The sequence below is a fragment of the Trichechus manatus genome, unplaced genomic scaffold (assembly GCF_000243295.1).
Source record: "Trichechus manatus latirostris isolate Lorelei unplaced genomic scaffold, TriManLat1.0 scaffold00006, whole genome shotgun sequence".
Classification (NCBI taxonomy): Eukaryota; Metazoa; Chordata; class Mammalia; order Sirenia; family Trichechidae; genus Trichechus; species Trichechus manatus.
The window spans coordinates 23,260,660-23,276,524 of record NW_004443942.1 but is presented as its reverse complement, the minus strand read 5'-3'; the positions used below and the strand labels follow the sequence as shown (position 1 = coordinate 23,276,524).

The window sequence follows — 15,865 nt, the reverse complement described above, 5'->3', positions numbered from 1 at the left end:
GTAAATTTTGGACGCCCTGAAGTGCAAAGCTAGATGACCCTCAGATCTCAGATCAGCCCAAGCGTTTGAGTGGATCCTTCTTTAGGAACGGATCCTCCTTCCCAGATCCTCTTCCGGGAGGGAGTTAGGCCTACCTGGCTCAGAGGCCCGGGATTAACGCTTATTTTCTTGCTAACAGAGCCCCATATACTAGCCCCGTGGGACCCCGCGGCCCCCAGCCAGCGCCAGCATGCAGAACAGTAAGTGCCTCTGGTCTTTCTCGGGCTTCGGGCTGGGGGCTCCCGGGCCAGCAGGTCAGGGGAGGGTGTGGAAGCTCGCAGCGCCCCGCGCTGACCAGGCCACCCGGCCCGAGGCCCAGGGACCTGCCGGGGCTGAGCCCCTCTCCGCCCGGCAGCCAGGGAGGGGAGGGCGTTTGCTCTGCTGTTCTAGCTCCTGGAAGAACAGGGGCTAGGGCCTTCAGAATAGCCCGCGGGAGTTTGCGAAGCTGCGGTAGAGAAACCCCATCCCCCCAAATCCTGTAACTCACACCCCCTCCCCGCCCCTGCCCGGGCTCTGACCCCGGAGAGAGGGGCTGGGCTGAGCAGGGCGGGGTGGAGGCTTCTCCCAGTTGCTGGAGGAGAAGGAGGCCCCTTTGGGTTTAGCCGGGACTGAATGTCTCCAGCGCCTGGGTAGGGTGGGGGACTTCCCTTCCCCCAAGTCACTCTGGGGGCAGCTCCTCCCCTCCCCACCTCAGGGCCTAGAATGGAAGGGGAATGGGGAACCCAGGCTTGAAAAGGGCCTGCGATTGGGAGGAGGGGGGTGGTAACCTCGCACCGTGGGGTTGTTACAGGGCACGGCAGAGAGCAGGATTTACTGGGTCTGGGAAGAGGGTGGGAGACACGCTCGGAAATTGGAGAACCCCTGCCCTAGCAACTGCACCTGCGTGGGTTCTGGCCATTCAGCCCCATAGTGCCTGTGATTCCTGGGTTCATGCACCTTGCTTCCTCCCTCTGCCTAGGCCTTTGGAACCCTAGCCCACCTTCCTGATCAGTCCGTGGGCGCCAGAACGTGGCAGAGCTACTTTGGAGCCCTGGCCTGGGGGCCTGGAAGTAGAGTGAAACTAGGCCCAGGTTGAGATGCGGAGTCTGGACGCGGTTTAAGGGCTCGGCTATATCTGAAGTGGAAAGGCCTAGGTCAACCTTTCCTTGCCGATCCACAAAGACTTAGGATCCACACGCTCTATCCATCTGTCTTGGAAGCGCTGACCACTCCCTGGGGCTGCTGGGGCGGATGGACGCGAACCCCAGGAAAGGGCGCGAAGATGTTGAGCTTTGCGGTGGGTGGTTGTGCAGAACCTGCCAGGTCCCAGGGCTTGGCCCCGGAGACACCACGCTTTGGCGAGGCCAATGCCTCTACCCGCCCCTCCCAGCGTCAGGGTTCTCCCCCTGGAGCGCAGTCTCCCCAGCCGCAGGCTCTCGGTTGGGTTTGATCCGGGCAAGTTGCACCGAGCGTTTGCCACTGCGGCCTGGTTGGCGGGCCCCGAGGGGCGCAGGGGCGCTCGCCGACCCACAGGGCTTTGTGCTGCTAGCTCCCGGGTGTGCGCGAGGCACAGAGCATCCAAATTGACACCATATGTTTTCCTATTAGATGCTTCGCGGTCGAATTCTAGGCTCATAATCATCGCCACTGGGCGAGAGCGCCAGCCGTCCCTAGGGAAGGGACACAATGATTGAGGCTTAACCTCTGAAGGGAAACTTAGAGCTGTGCTTTCTCGCTGCCATTTCGATGCTGGCAGAGGCGTCCTGGCCCCGTCTCCTCGGGAGCACCCGCCGGCGGTGGCTGCAGAGGTGGCAGGCATGTAGTTATTTTTTGCAATAGGAGGAGAAGAAGGGAGGTCTAGGATTAGGCGACCTCACACGCCTTGGCATTCATAGGCTGGGAATTGCCCAGGTGAGGCATGAAGTTTGGAAAGTCTCTGTCTCTACGTGAGACAGCCTTTCTCTTTCTGAGAAGGCTCCCTTTGCGAGGGGAGAGGGGGAATTCCGTAGGTGGAGGGGTAAATGCGACTTGCCAGGCAAACGCAGGCAGTAAACGGAATTTAGGAGAAACCGGAATCAAGATCTAGGCCTCGCTCTGTTGGCGCAGCGCTGTCTCGGCGCTGTCCCCGAGCTCGCGCTGGGCCCAGCTCGAGCCCAGATCCCCCAAACGCCTGTCACTTCTCATCGAGTTGAGACTCGGCCCCCCCACCCCCCGTGATGGCCGCCCCAAGCCTTCGGCTACCCTGAAAACGCGGCTCCCCTCGAAGGGGAAAGGAGTGCAGTTCAATCTCGTCTGAGTGATCTCCAAATAGGGACGGAAAGGGTCGTTTTATCACGGTCCCGTTTGTCGTGACGATGCAATTTCCCGGAGCAGAGCACTGTCACAAAGTGACAAGGCTGCCACAAGCGCCCCGACTGATCTTTTCAATTAGCCTTCCATGCATGATCCGGAGCGACTTCCGCCTATTTCCAGAAATTAAGCTCAAACTTGACGTGCAGCTAGTTTTATTTTAAAGACAAATGTCAGAGAGGCTCATCATATTTTCCCCCCTCTTCTATATTTGGAGCTTATTTATTGCTAAGAAGCACAGGCTTCTGGAGTCAATTTATCAGGAGGCTCCAAGGAGAAGAGAGGAGAGGAGAGCGAGCAAGCAGCCACGTCTTTTGGGAAGTCTGCTTTCTGGAGCTGGGGCTGCAGGTTGGAGATTTTTAAGGAAATTGAAATGGTGATTGGTTTTATTTGCATGTCAGTAGTTTCTGGGGAGGAGGCTACCTAGAGGTGCTAACTCCCTCCCCCCAGATTAGACAATAGGGTGAGGTTGTGAGATACAGAGATAAAAGAGGGCTGGGGGAGGACATGCTGTCGTTTTGGTTTTTTATTTTTTTTTCCTTTCCTTTCCTCCCTTTGATTTTTGCTAATATCTGTCCTCGGCAGTGGGGAGGGCCAGGTTCCTCAGCACAAAGTAAAGCAGAGCAGCCGTCCCTGCCGCGGCTTGCGGCTCTTGGCCCCACTGCGGCAGCTGGGGAGCAAGGCCACTCTGTGGTTGGAGCCGAGTGGGTGCTAAAGCTAGATTGGGGTTTACTAGCCACAGATTTGCTGCTTTGGTTCTTCTCTCTTCTTTTCTATTTTTTTTTTTTTAAACCCGGGTGATTGTGCTGTGCCTTTGCCAGAGTTTGTACTGTGATGCAAACGTTTCCGGACCCTAGCATCCCAGGGAACATTGAAGGGCTGTAGGATTTACAAGTACTGGTCCAACACTGCAGAGACTTGGAGGTTCAGGGTGGGTTCTGTAGAACCTGAGGTTTGGGGTGACACTAAGAGGGGATCTTTGGGAGGTTATTTTAGAGCTGGTTGTTTGCACCATCTGGGTTCAGTGGCTTGCTGGGTGTTTATAAAGAGGGGCAATGGTCTGGGAGTGTAGTTGGGGTGATGGCGGTAGTGGGGTGTGTCAGTTTTTGCTTGTTAGCACATTTCTGACTCTATGGTGCTTCTGCAGTCCAGGGCAGGAGTACGTCTGTCTTTGGGGCTGGGGTGCCCAATACACCGCATGGCTGTGTTGATCTGTTGTCATTTTTGATCGATAGCAGGGACCTGATCGCTGAGGTTGGCAGGGGTTGGCAGGGAGCTGAGGCTGCATTGTGGTTGTCTTTTCTCCTTCTTCTTCTCCTTCTTCTTCTCCTCTCCCTCTTCTTCCTCTTTCTCCTTCTCCTATTTCCTCTGCTCTCCTCTCCTTTCCTTTCCTCTCCCTTTCCTCAGGTCACAGCGGAGTGAATCAACTTGGTGGTGTCTTTGTCAACGGGCGGCCACTGCCGGACTCCACCCGGCAGAAGATCGTAGAGCTAGCTCACAGCGGGGCCCGGCCGTGCGACATTTCCCGAATTCTGCAGGTGATCCTCCCGGCGCCACCCCACTCGCCGCCCCCGCGGCCCTCCACTCTCAACGCCCTCTCTTCATTTCTTACTGTAAACGCTGCTAATTATGGATCCCCACCCTCATCAACCCACTGGATACCCCAGTCCCCACCCCACCACCCTGCCTTCCCACTTTCCCTTTTCCTGCCACCATCCTTCCCTACCTCTCTCTACCTGGGCCAGTCATGAGATAATTCATCTGCTTAAGGAAAAAAAAAAAAAAGTATGTTTTTTTTTTTAAAAAAAAAACCTCCCTTCATTTGGTAAAGACATTCATTGTGGTAATAGTTTATGAACTATAATAAGCTGAGTTACATAAACTGACATAATTTCAGTTGCCCTCTTTCCATCTCACACTTACCTTGGATTTTGAGATATCTGTATTCTTCATAGTCATGAAGAACATATATGGATTTTAAAAGGCAAATGCTACTTAGCCCCTCCCTAACTCACATTTATGTAATTGGGCATATTTTTTAAGAAAAAAGGGTAAAATTTTAGTTTTATTTTTCCCCTTTGCCTATTAAAGCATAACACCATTTTAAGGAAGGTCAGCACAAAAAAATTAATCTGACTTCGTTTTGATGCATCTTCAGACAGTGTTTAATAAAACAGTTTTTAAATTTTTTTGATTAGTTTTTTTTAGTTCAAACTGAAAGTATCTTCATATTGGTAGTTTTTCGGGCTACAAATGTAATTTTAAGAAAAAAAGCTCTCTACAGTAAGTTCTCGTACCATTGAAGGTATATTTTTGTGTTATAGACCCATGCAGATGCAAAAGTCCAAGTGCTGGACAATCAAAACGTAAGCTTGTCATTGTTTAATGCATACTTACACAATTTTATTTTTGTCTTGAAATTATTAATAATGTGGTTTTCTGTCCACTTCCCCTATGCAGGTGTCCAACGGATGTGTGAGTAAAATTCTGGGCAGGTATTACGAGACTGGCTCCATCAGACCCAGGGCAATCGGTGGTAGTAAACCAAGAGTAGCGACTCCAGAAGTTGTAAGCAAAATAGCCCAGTATAAGCGGGAGTGCCCGTCCATCTTTGCTTGGGAAATCCGAGACAGATTACTGTCCGAGGGGGTCTGTACCAACGATAACATACCAAGTGTAAGTTCACTGAGAACATTCACCCTCCCTGCCCTTTAACTTCTCCTTTGCTTCTTCCCACTTTCCTTTCTCCTGGTGTCTCTCTGTGTCTTCTTTCTGCCCCACGTTTGTCTCTTCTGTATCTGGGGTATTGAGAGGAGTGCTCTGTCCTTTTTTGACTATCTGGAAAATGGGAGTTGAGTATGGGGAATTATTTACTTCATTTGCATACTGCAAAGCAGAGGGCGAAAGCACTTAGGAAAAGCTCTTAAGTCAATAAGGAAAAATTTGGAGCTTCCTCCAAATCTACCCACCTGAACCTTCCTTCAGGCATCAAACATCCATCTCCATCCTCATGTAAAGCCAAGTAAATGAAAGAAAGCTCCAAAACAAGTCTAAATCTTTTTGAGGAAGTCTTTTAACAGAGTGAAGCAGCCACTGAGTCAGGTCACCAGAGCCACCAGGTAGTGGTGAAGGACCCCCCCCCATTACCCAATTTTCTACCCAACTCAGTTTCCATGCCCAAAGTGATGGGCTGTCATTCTTTCCACAATGTCTCTGCAAATCTACCCAATGTCCCAGGGGGGCTGGAAACATTTTAATGTTTTGAGGGTTGTTCTTTAAGGGGGTGGGCAAGTGGGGATGGGGACTTAAGATGGGGTGACAGTGTCTTCACTGTCACAAATGGGGACATGACCATTTGGTTTGATTTTGGTTTCATTTGCAGGTGTCATCAATAAACAGAGTTCTTCGCAACCTGGCTAGCGAAAAGCAACAGATGGGCGCAGACGGCATGTATGATAAACTAAGGATGTTGAACGGGCAGACAGGAAGCTGGGGCACCCGGCCCGGTTGGTATCCGGGGACTTCGGTGCCAGGGCAACCTACACAAGGTAAAACCCAAGCACCCATCTTTGAAGTCCTCCATATACATAGCTCCTCGTCCATCTTCTCCTCCTCCAATCTCTTCCCCCTCCCGGCCTCTGTGCTTGGGGGATGTAGTGGAGAGACTCTTCAAAGGCCTGGATGCATTGACTTGCAATGTATCTAGATGGTGTTGTTGAACCATCTGGTTAGCTTGGGAGTATGAGGATTCTGCATATCAGGAATAGTATGAGCGTGGCTGGTGTGTGAGTGTCTGCGTTGTGGGCAGGAGTATGTGCATGTAAGAGCTAGCTAGCCGTGTGGTGCTCTATTCAAATTTCCCATTGAAATGCACAGAGAGCCCCCTTGCTGTAGAAGTGTGACAAGTTAACACACTGACAGACTGCAAGGTAAACATAATCGTATCGTTTTGCTTTTTGCCATAATTGACAAATTATGTGAATATGAGTAGAGTGCATATGAGAGGGTGAACAGCAAGATATAGGGCCAAGTCGAGGAGGGGGCATTAGAGGTAGGTGTCTCCCACCACCCCCTTCTCCTCCTCCCCTTACTCCTGCGGGCCCTCAGTTCTCACTCTGTGGGTGGTGACTACGTAGAAGTGTCAGGGTGAAAATACTGTGAGCCAGACTGCGGGGTACCAGGAGAGGCTTCCGTGCTGGAGGGGAGACGGGACCTGGGATACCCGGAATCTGTGAGAAAGAATGGAGGAAGAGGAACGGATGAAGGTGTCTTTTGAACCCCCCCCCCCCCATACGCAGCGAGGTAGCTTGGTCAAGAAGAGGAAACAGTTTACTTGGAAGATTAATCGATATTTGTTGTCTTTGTGACAAGGAGATAATATGCAGGATAATGGGACGTGGCGGCGTCTCACTCCCTGGAGCACGACGGAGCCCAGGGGCTCCGGGCCAGGGGCTGCCGTATGGGGACCGCCGTGGGGCTGCCCGCGCGTCTGTGCGCTCCCGGACTGGCTCCGGGTGCCCGCGCCTCCACGGGGCCGGGCTAGCGAAGGGAAAATCGGTAACAGTATGCGAAATATCTGGTACAAAGGATGCTTCTGTCACTCGCAAGAATTTGTTATGGGAACAATCCTGTCGCTCTGTAATTGCTCATTAGAGAACGTTTTGTTTCTCATTAAGGCGACATGAATAAGCGTCTAGTTGAAGGAGACAGCTGTAGAAATGTTCCACAAGAGACCTCTGGACACGATTCGGCACCAATTGCCAATTAGACACGTCAGTTTTAAGAGCAGAAAACAATATAGGACGGACACTGGGAAGATAGGGAGCAAAGCACTTGCTTTTTGTTTCCCAGCGCGGCCGCTCGGCCGGCGGAGGCCTCCTGACGCGCAGGGTCCGGGCTCCCCTAGGGCGACCCCACCCGCCCACCGCACGACGGCTCCAGGATCGTGGTCCGCCGCACCCGGAGGAGGCGCTGCCTCCGCCCGGGCAGCTCCAGCCCCTGGAGGAGGCGCTGCTTCCGCCCGGGCAGCTGCAGCCCCTGGTGAGGCCAAGGGAGCCACGCGGCTGAGTGCGGACAACCCCAGCCCTGCCCGACCTTTGAAACTGTAAGATTCCCACGTGCGTACTCTGGACACACCCAAGTGACACCCGCACTTCGCACCCCCAGGGGCGTCAGAGCATCCTCGGTCCTCTCGGTCCTCTCGCCCCAAGCAATCTGAGTCCCCACGACTCTTCCCTGGTCAGGGCCTGGCGGACTTGGTCCAAGGAGTCTTGGGGAGGGCGTGGGGCACAGGAGCCCAGGCCTTGGTGAACGAGCCCAGAGCCTCCACCCCCTGGCCTTCTAGCTGTGAGGGCTCAGGATTGCTTAGGAGCATAGAGGAGGACACCCCACTTCTGCTGCCTGCGCCGAACATAAATCAACGGCAAAAGCTTTGCCAGCCCCACTGCCTCCACCAGAGGTGGCGCCAGATTTGAGACTTTCGCCCTGGGGAGCGTGAGGGCGGGAAGCAAGTTCGTATCCGCAGGGGCCTGGTGGGAATGGTTAAGGCGGGAGATGGTGCTCATTCAGGAACTGTTAAATTTTAGGTGCTGAGTTAGAGAATTCTGGGTCGCTGTCACCCCCGCCCCACTCCAAAAGCCCCATTCAGGTGATCCTGTCCCCGGCGCCGCCTCCCCTCGCTGCGTTGGGAGGACTACCCTGGAAAACAGAGTGGGGAGGGAGGGTGTCGGGGACACAGGCGCTGGTGGCGAGCGTCGGCTGACGTTCCCGGGGACTCCTCAGGCCGTTTGGCACTAAGGGGGTTCCCCTCCCTCCTTGGCCCCCTTCCCCGGCTTAGGAAGCCGTTCTTGGGTTTTAAAGAGTCCATTACTCCGAAAGCATAAGGCGAGGTTAGGTGTCAGAGGGAGACAAATATGGTTTCCATCTGATCAACGCCATGCGGCGGTGAATAAAACCATGACGACGTGGGCTGACAACAACAAGAGACAACTCTATCCAGCCCCAATTCTCCAGCGATTTGGTGGTTTTAGGGATCACGGAGACACTTTTTCTTATCCCTCCCCCCTCCTTCCCACCCCCCAGTAATACTCAGGCCCTCTATAGGATTTAGTCAGTCTCTCTTTCAACAGATGCTACAATGTTTTGATCCGCACTCCGGAGCTGAAAAGGTGCCGCAACCGGGTTGCTATCTTTTCTTGCTTGTTTTCCGCCTCACTGATTAAGACACTAAGAAACTAAGGAATGATTTTATTTCCCAGCGTCTTTTTTTTTTTTTTTTTTCTGTTCTTCGTCTTCCAGGAAACAAATCCTATCCCCAGCGTCAGATGGTCCTGGGGTGGGGATAATGGGAGGCGCTTTCACTCGCCTTCTCACGGATTAGGCTGGAAGGTGGACGGCGCCCATTGAAGGCCCCTTCTTTGCTCAGCTCTGAGGGGGCGCCTTTTAAAGAAGATATCTTAATTGTCTGCCACTTAGGTTTATCACGTGGGGAATTCGAGATCCAACTTCTAGTTTTATTTCGTTAAAAGCCTTAAGAGTGGAAGGTAAACCCGCTTAAGAGAAAAAGGAGGCGCCCTATGTAAGAGTGACCTGTCCATCACCGCTGCAAACAGTTGCTACTTTTAAAGTATCAAACAAACTTTTAATGGTGCCTGCTCGCTCTGTGGGGTCGTGGAGGGCTCCTAGCCACAGGTTTCTCTTTGCTGGCCACTAATTCCACTCTTTTTTTTTTTTTAAGGGGGTTTAAAATCTAGCTCGCCGCTCCCCCCTCCTCCTTGACTTCATTCGCCGTTAGTGTCAATTCTCAAGCCCGTGCGGGGGCCCTGGGCTGCTATCTATCTATCTATCTGTCTGTCTGTCTGTCTATCTATCTGTCTGTCTTCTACCAAGACAGTGTGTGTGTGGTGCGCGGGTGTAGAGGAAGGGAGAGAACGAGCATATATTCATGTTTTAAAATTAGGAAAGTGTCAGAGAAGCAGAGAATGCTTTTTGTGAGGGTCTTCTGAGGGGGATCCGGGCAGCTTTGTTTAATTGGCAAGATCGAATGTGCCAGAAAAGGGGCTGAGGTGGAGCCTCCTGGAAGGCAGGGCGTGAGTGACCACCGGGGGAGGGACAGAGATTAATTTTCCCTCAGTGCCCTGGGCCCTAAACGCCGGATGGTCGCAGAATTTTGTTTGTGTTTTCCAAAAGCAATGTCTAACGAGTCTCGCAGTTGGCCAAAACTGTCAGAGGAGTTAGTTTTAAGTTTTTCCTTGCTCACTGAACTCATAAATGACGGAAGAGGACCCTTGATTTCTTCTGCCTAAAAACACTTTGAAAAGTCAGCGGGAAACTTGAGGCCTTACTTGAGGGCGGACACTGGCGTGGGCCCACGTGAGCAGAGCTTCTCACCTTCCGCTAAGTAGCCCTCCCACCCCCCTTTCCGCTGTGGCACAAGCTGACCCAAAGGAGAGCCGCAGCCTAGTCACTAATATCATCTCCCTCCTCTTCCTTTTCCTCTTTTTCTCATCCTTTCGTCCGATCCCTCTTGTCTCTTTTTCGTCTCAGCATTCTTTTCTGTCCTTTCTTTCTACACCTCCCTGGCCTCCTCTCTCGAGCCCACTTTCTCCCTTCTTTCTCCATATCCTCTTCCCCGCCACCCCCCCCCCCGCCCCAGCCTTTCTCCTTGCCCCCCCCAACTTCCAGCCCTTGTCCCCATCCTCCCTCCGTGTCTCCCCTCCACTTTTCCCCGCCCCCCCTCCACTCTCCATCCCTCCAGCAAGCGCCCTAAATAGCAATGAGGCGCCCGCTCTACGGACAGTGATTAATGATAGCAGAGCAGAGGGGTTAACACACTTCACTGAAAAGTCTGTTGACTGGGCTTCTTGTAACACAATGTGGCCCGCTGCACGCCTCAAGAGAATCCTTTTGTTGTCCGCGCTCATTGTGGCCTCAAAATTCTGCCCACGAAAGTTTGCCAACGCTCCTGCCCCAGGAGTTTAATAGTTTCCCTTACTCACGGGGCATTGTGCAGCGGTGAAAAGCAGCCTCTCGCTATTCAAGTGTTGGTGGTCATCTCAATAGATCTCCAAGAGCCCATATGGTGGCCAGTGCCGATGAATCCGCCTGTTTAAATGGGGGAGAAAGTTGGGGTTTTAAAACATTTCAAAGTTCCTGAAAGGATCCCACTAGATCCTGTCACAATTCCCTGAACTCTTTGAAGGCACTGCCTATTGTCCTCTGGGTTATAAATGATATTCCTGGCCTCGGGATTCCCACCAATGCACCCAGAGCAGCCCCTCGCTCCCCCACCCCCGCTGGCCAAGTTTCCAATACTGGGGGGAGGCAGCTCTGTTGGTATTCCTTGGGGCCTCAGGACCCAGGACCCAGGACCCAGGACCCAGTCTGCAATGGCCCTGGAGGCCCAGTGAAGGCCTGAGTCCCTTCAAACAGGCTGTGGCCTCACAGGCAAGGCAGAGACAGCCACCCCAAGTGCACATCTCACCCTCCAAGCGCCAAGGGAAAACAATAAAACTTTACCCTGTTTAATGATAGAAATTACATTAAAAGTAGTGGAAATGCCCTAATTAAAAATGTACTGCTTAAATGATATGCCAAGGACTCAGCTGCAGCATAGCATATTTAGCTAGTTAGTGAACTCTCTACTATTTCTTTTTTAAAATTACACGTTAAAAATTTAAAAGAAATCTTACTTTTCTCTGCTGCAACACATACAAAGAATGGACAGTCCTTTTATCTAAATATAAAATTCCATTTTCAGCAATTATAGCCTGTTCTTGGTGATGATATAATTACAGCTGTGCTCGTAATAGGTGTCAAGGCAAAGCGCACTCATACAATAGTTGAATAAAACTGCAGAACAATGCGAGCACTTCTAAATTCACAACCTTTAAAATGAAATTGACTGTGTAGAATTCAAATAAAAACTAGATAAATATTTTTTAAAAAAGATTACAAGCTTGGTTTGGTTTCTTAATAGCATTTTCTACAAACCTATCAACATCTAATTGATTAGATAGGAATTACTGATTATAGATCAGCTGAAATCTTGAGCATCACTTTTATTTTTCCAACACAGGCATAGGTAAATAAATTCTGCAGGGAAAGGGAACTGGGTGAAGCATTTAGGGAGTTAAGGTTAGTTATGAAAGATCGTTTTAACTGGGAACTTCAGTGCTTGTTTTGTCATTCAAAGAAATGCCATTTAGTGTATATATTGTGCAGTCTCATCTTGATAAAAACAGAGAGAGAAAGAAAATGGTGGTCAGGTACAGTATGTTGTTAAAAGAAGACCAACACTTATTCACCTTGGAAATGTTTTTTCAGGATATACTGCTATTGGAGTTTATGGCTATTCCAGGCTCCTTTTGGAGGCTCCAGTTGTCCTGAATTTCTCTTACCATCCTACCCTTTTTGTTCCAGATGGCTGCCAGCAACAGGAAGGAGGGGGAGAGAATACCAACTCCATCAGTTCCAACGGAGAAGATTCAGATGAGGCCCAAATGCGACTTCAGCTGAAGCGGAAGCTGCAAAGGAATAGAACATCCTTTACCCAAGAGCAAATTGAGGCCCTGGAGAAAGGTGATGGAGTTTTTCAAAGTACGGAAGTAGTAAATCAAAGTAAATGCCACATCTTCAGTACAAAGGGCTGAATTTAGCCAGGGCCCTTGCATAGAGGACTGGAAAGGTTTCTTTTTCTTTCTTATTCCTTTTATCCCCCCCTGGCCATCTTTTCACTGAGTAGGTTTTCTTCTTTTTATGTGTCAGTAATTCAAAGACTAAAAGTCTAACTTCTCATAGAGAAATAATGATGATTTGATTAGTTCACGCCACGGTAGGGTCCTTGAATGTTATTACAAAGAAGATTTAACTTGGTTCTGTCAACGCTAGTTGTAGTGACATATCCAAGGGAACTGATTGGAGATGATGGGAGTAGTGGGCGGGGAGAGCTGGTCCACTCACTTTGTGTAGTTCTGGCACAACATAGAAAAATCAACTTACTCTTTCAGAGTTTGAGAGAACCCACTATCCAGATGTGTTTGCCCGAGAAAGACTAGCGGCTAAAATAGATCTACCTGAAGCAAGAATACAGGTACCTAAGACCTTGTGGTTGCAAGCTTTGTGATTCAAACCATTTGCCTTTTCCAGAGACAAAGGTGCCTCTAATGAGCACCAGTTATTTATGTAAATTGTAACAGGCCCAGTCTGCTAAATACTTTGCTGCATAGGTAAGGGTCGGGGAGGGCAGTGGAGGTGTCAGGGGTGGGATTGGGCTGGAGGTGGGCACAGGGCTACCAGGGGTCTGGCTAACCTGTTCCATCTGATTTCCAGGTATGGTTTTCTAATCGAAGGGCCAAATGGAGAAGAGAAGAAAAGCTGAGGAATCAGAGAAGACAGGCCAGCAATACACCTAGTCATATTCCTATCAGCAGTAGTTTCAGTACCAGTGTTTACCAACCAATCCCACAACCCACCACGCCTGGTAATTTGAAATACAACTACTAATACTAAATGTGTTTAAAATTGGCCCTGACTTTTGCCATGACTATCTCTCATGTCTCCCTCCCTGCAGTTTCCTCCTTCACATCTGGCTCCATGTTGGGCCGAACAGACACAGCCCTCACAAACACGTATAGTGCTCTGCCGCCCATGCCCAGCTTCACCATGGCGAATAACCTGCCTATGCAAGTAAGTGAGGCCCGTGGCTGCCTGCTTAATGGGTGCCCAGGAGGTCTAGTGGGGAGTGGGCTGGGACCTGCAGACCTGGTTGGCTGGGAGCCAACTACAGTGATTGGCTTGACCAGTCAAGTCTGCGATGAAAACAGTTGGTCCAATCTTTTTTAATTGATTGATTGATTCATGACTTGTTTAGTCAAGTTCATCTACCTTTTGCTCACAGAGAATGTTAGCTTGTATCGTGTCGGGTGGGAGTGGGGCATGTTTTGGATACCAATGAAACTTGTACCAGAAAATGGAAACAGTGCTGGCATATTATTAGCTAGTAAGAGGCTAGTGTATGTGGTATAAATGACCTGCCCCTGCCCTCAGTTCTATCCCAAGTATTTATCACCCTACCATGTGCTAGGCCCTGTGCTTGGCTAGCACTTCATAATGGAAGTTGTATAAGGAGGGTGGGGTAAACTAGACGTTTGGTGCTGGATAGTTTCTTATGGGAAGAAATTTTCCTTTTGGTGGGTCTTTTGCAGCAGCTTTCCCAAGTATTTCCCTAGGACTCCTGTTTGTACAACAATTAGAGATGCCGGCTGGTGTGAGATTGGCCAGCATGAGCCCCTAGTGGAGACAGTGCTGGGGTTACACAGATTGTTTATTCTTCACTGAACATCTTTTGCTGGATTTCTAATCAAAATAACAGCAAAATCAATGCTTCACAGTCTTCAGACTAATACAGAGCAGCTTCAGAGGAATTATTCACGTTTATTTTTATTGCATTTAGATATTATTGTCCATAGTGCAGTTGATGTAAATTAAGGGATTAACAGCCTATTAGCTGGTGTTGCTGTAACTGCCTTGGAATTTTCCAGATGTTAGGGTGCCTAGAGGAAGTGATTGTGGGAATTAGACACAAATGCAAGCTGAAATTCCGGCAGGGCCCTCAAGGCCTGTTTGCTTCTGTTAACCTGATGTTAGCAGATATCCCCTGACTTTAATAAGGCCACAGAGTGTCTTGTTCAGTTTAATAATCTGTAGCAACATCAAGGTCTCTGTGAAGATAAGCAAATTTGTATATGAGAAAACAATTAGAAATGATTAAAGAGATGCTCTTATGTTAGGATTGTTTCCACATACAGATGGGTGTATGGGGTCAATTTACTTCAAATGATGACTTTTAAAAATTACACAGTTTAGATAATTTAAAAAAAAATACATTCAAAAGCTTAAAGAAAATTAAAATTATCAATAACTTTACTGCTAAAAAAAGACACAAACAAAAAACAAAACAAAAAAAACATACCTTCTATTTTGGAGTAGGAGGGTGGGTCTGTTTGTCCATCTATTCATCCTGTTGTCCGAAATCTTCAACCATTTATTCAAAGCATGGCATCACTCTCTCTGAGAATGTAGATCTTGGAATGTTGAACATTTCTCTCATGTGCAGAACAGAATGGTCCTCTCATCTTCCTTGTTCCTGACATTATGCTTCTATTGATGTATCTCAACGTTGCTGGTCTGGCATATCCCCATGAGAGCTCATGGAGGGTTTTGCCCCAGATCTGTATATTTCATATTTAGCTAGGAGCAAGGTTTATCTCCTAAATGCTTCCATTCACAACACTTAGAGGGTAACAGCAGCAATTTTATGACAAAAACTCAGTCTGGGTTTTTGGGTCTATAAGGAAGCCACAGTTAATTCTCAGGATGGGTCTGGGTTATATTTACTGACACTCCTGTTCAATTTACCCTGGCCATTACAGATCTGCCTCTTCAAAGAGTCTTTAATCCCATGAGTCTGTTCATGAAAAACTATGTCCCCAGGTCCCCAAACCAAACATTACAGACAGCTCCTCCCACAGCTGTCTGATTTGCAGGGCGTGGAGATGGGTGTGTTTTAATGGAGGCCTGCATGCCAGTTTCCCTAAAGATGCCAACAGAGGTCCAAGACGAAAATGGACAAAAATCCAACTAATTTTATGGATAAATAAAAGGATTCACCAACTGTCTAACTGGACAGCTGTCTAAATTTCCAGTGCTTTAGAAATTTGGTGCACAGGCAACTTTGTTATAGCTGTGGCCAGTGGAAGGACTGATTGGGAGGCCAATATTATTGTATGGAATTCCAATATGTTACATGAAGGTATCTTTAATGATCAGACTTATTGGCAAAGTTCCTGGGGAGGAGGGAGCTTGGGGACGTGGCTTGTGTGATGTGTTTCTCAATAACTATATGTTTGCCTCTCTCCTTGCAGCCCCCAGTCCCCAGCCAGACCTCCTCGTACTCCTGCATGCTGCCCACCAGTCCGTCAGTGAACGGGCGGAGTTATGATACCTACACACCCCCTCATATGCAGACACATATGAACAGTCAGCCAATGGGCACCTCCGGCACCACTTCAACAGGTGAGCTGACGCTCTCTGTGGGCTGTGCAGAGGTGGTCTTTACAGCTTCTTTTGCCAGGTGATCTTCTCCCTTCACTCAAAGTTAGCCTCAAAAGACTCTCCTGGCCTTATGTGAGGGTGTGCTTAACTCTGTGTTGCCCACTTCTCTGGGAAAAACTGATTGAAATGGGAAAATCCAGTCAAGCTAGTTAGTAATGTGACACCATATAGAAGAAAAAAAAAAGCTATTTTTCCTGAATTTGATCACAGAAGTTGTATATGAAAACAAGGCTTGAGACTATAAATTTTCTGAGGATGGATTACTAGCCAAAGCTCAGCAGTGAGGGCCCCTGAGCTCTACAGTGAGTGCTCGTTGGAAGACTTCTCACCTGCCTAACTCCTCTATGCCTTTCATGGCAACTGAAGAAGTACCACATTGGTTTTC

General features: G+C 49.3%; 1 protein-coding gene across 10 annotated transcripts in view; it reads left to right on the top strand.

Moving 5' to 3' along the window:
• The window catches only part of PAX6 (paired box 6), a 28,612-nt gene that overhangs the window by 11,082 nt on the left and 1,665 nt on the right, over window positions 1–15,865 (top strand). For 4 of the 10 annotated variants that reach the window (XM_004369752.2, XM_004369753.2, XM_004369754.2 and 1 more), the window contains exons 4-13: window positions 179–239; window positions 3,775–3,905; window positions 4,692–4,733; window positions 4,828–5,043; window positions 5,750–5,915; window positions 11,788–11,946; window positions 12,375–12,457; window positions 12,697–12,847; window positions 12,938–13,053; window positions 15,291–15,441. In XM_004369752.2, the coding sequence (XP_004369809.1) occupies window positions 230–239; window positions 3,775–3,905; window positions 4,692–4,733; window positions 4,828–5,043; window positions 5,750–5,915; window positions 11,788–11,946; window positions 12,375–12,457; window positions 12,697–12,847; window positions 12,938–13,053; window positions 15,291–15,441 (1,225 nt within the window). In that variant the 5' untranslated portion in view covers window positions 179–229. Of the gene's footprint in view, window positions 1–178; window positions 240–3,073; window positions 3,906–4,691; window positions 4,734–4,827; window positions 5,353–5,749; window positions 5,916–11,787; window positions 11,947–12,374; window positions 12,458–12,696; window positions 12,848–12,937; window positions 13,232–15,290; window positions 15,442–15,865 lie in introns of those variants that run through there. The other 6 variants (XM_004369759.2, XM_004369758.2, XM_004369756.1 and 3 more) reach the window with 4 other exon arrangements.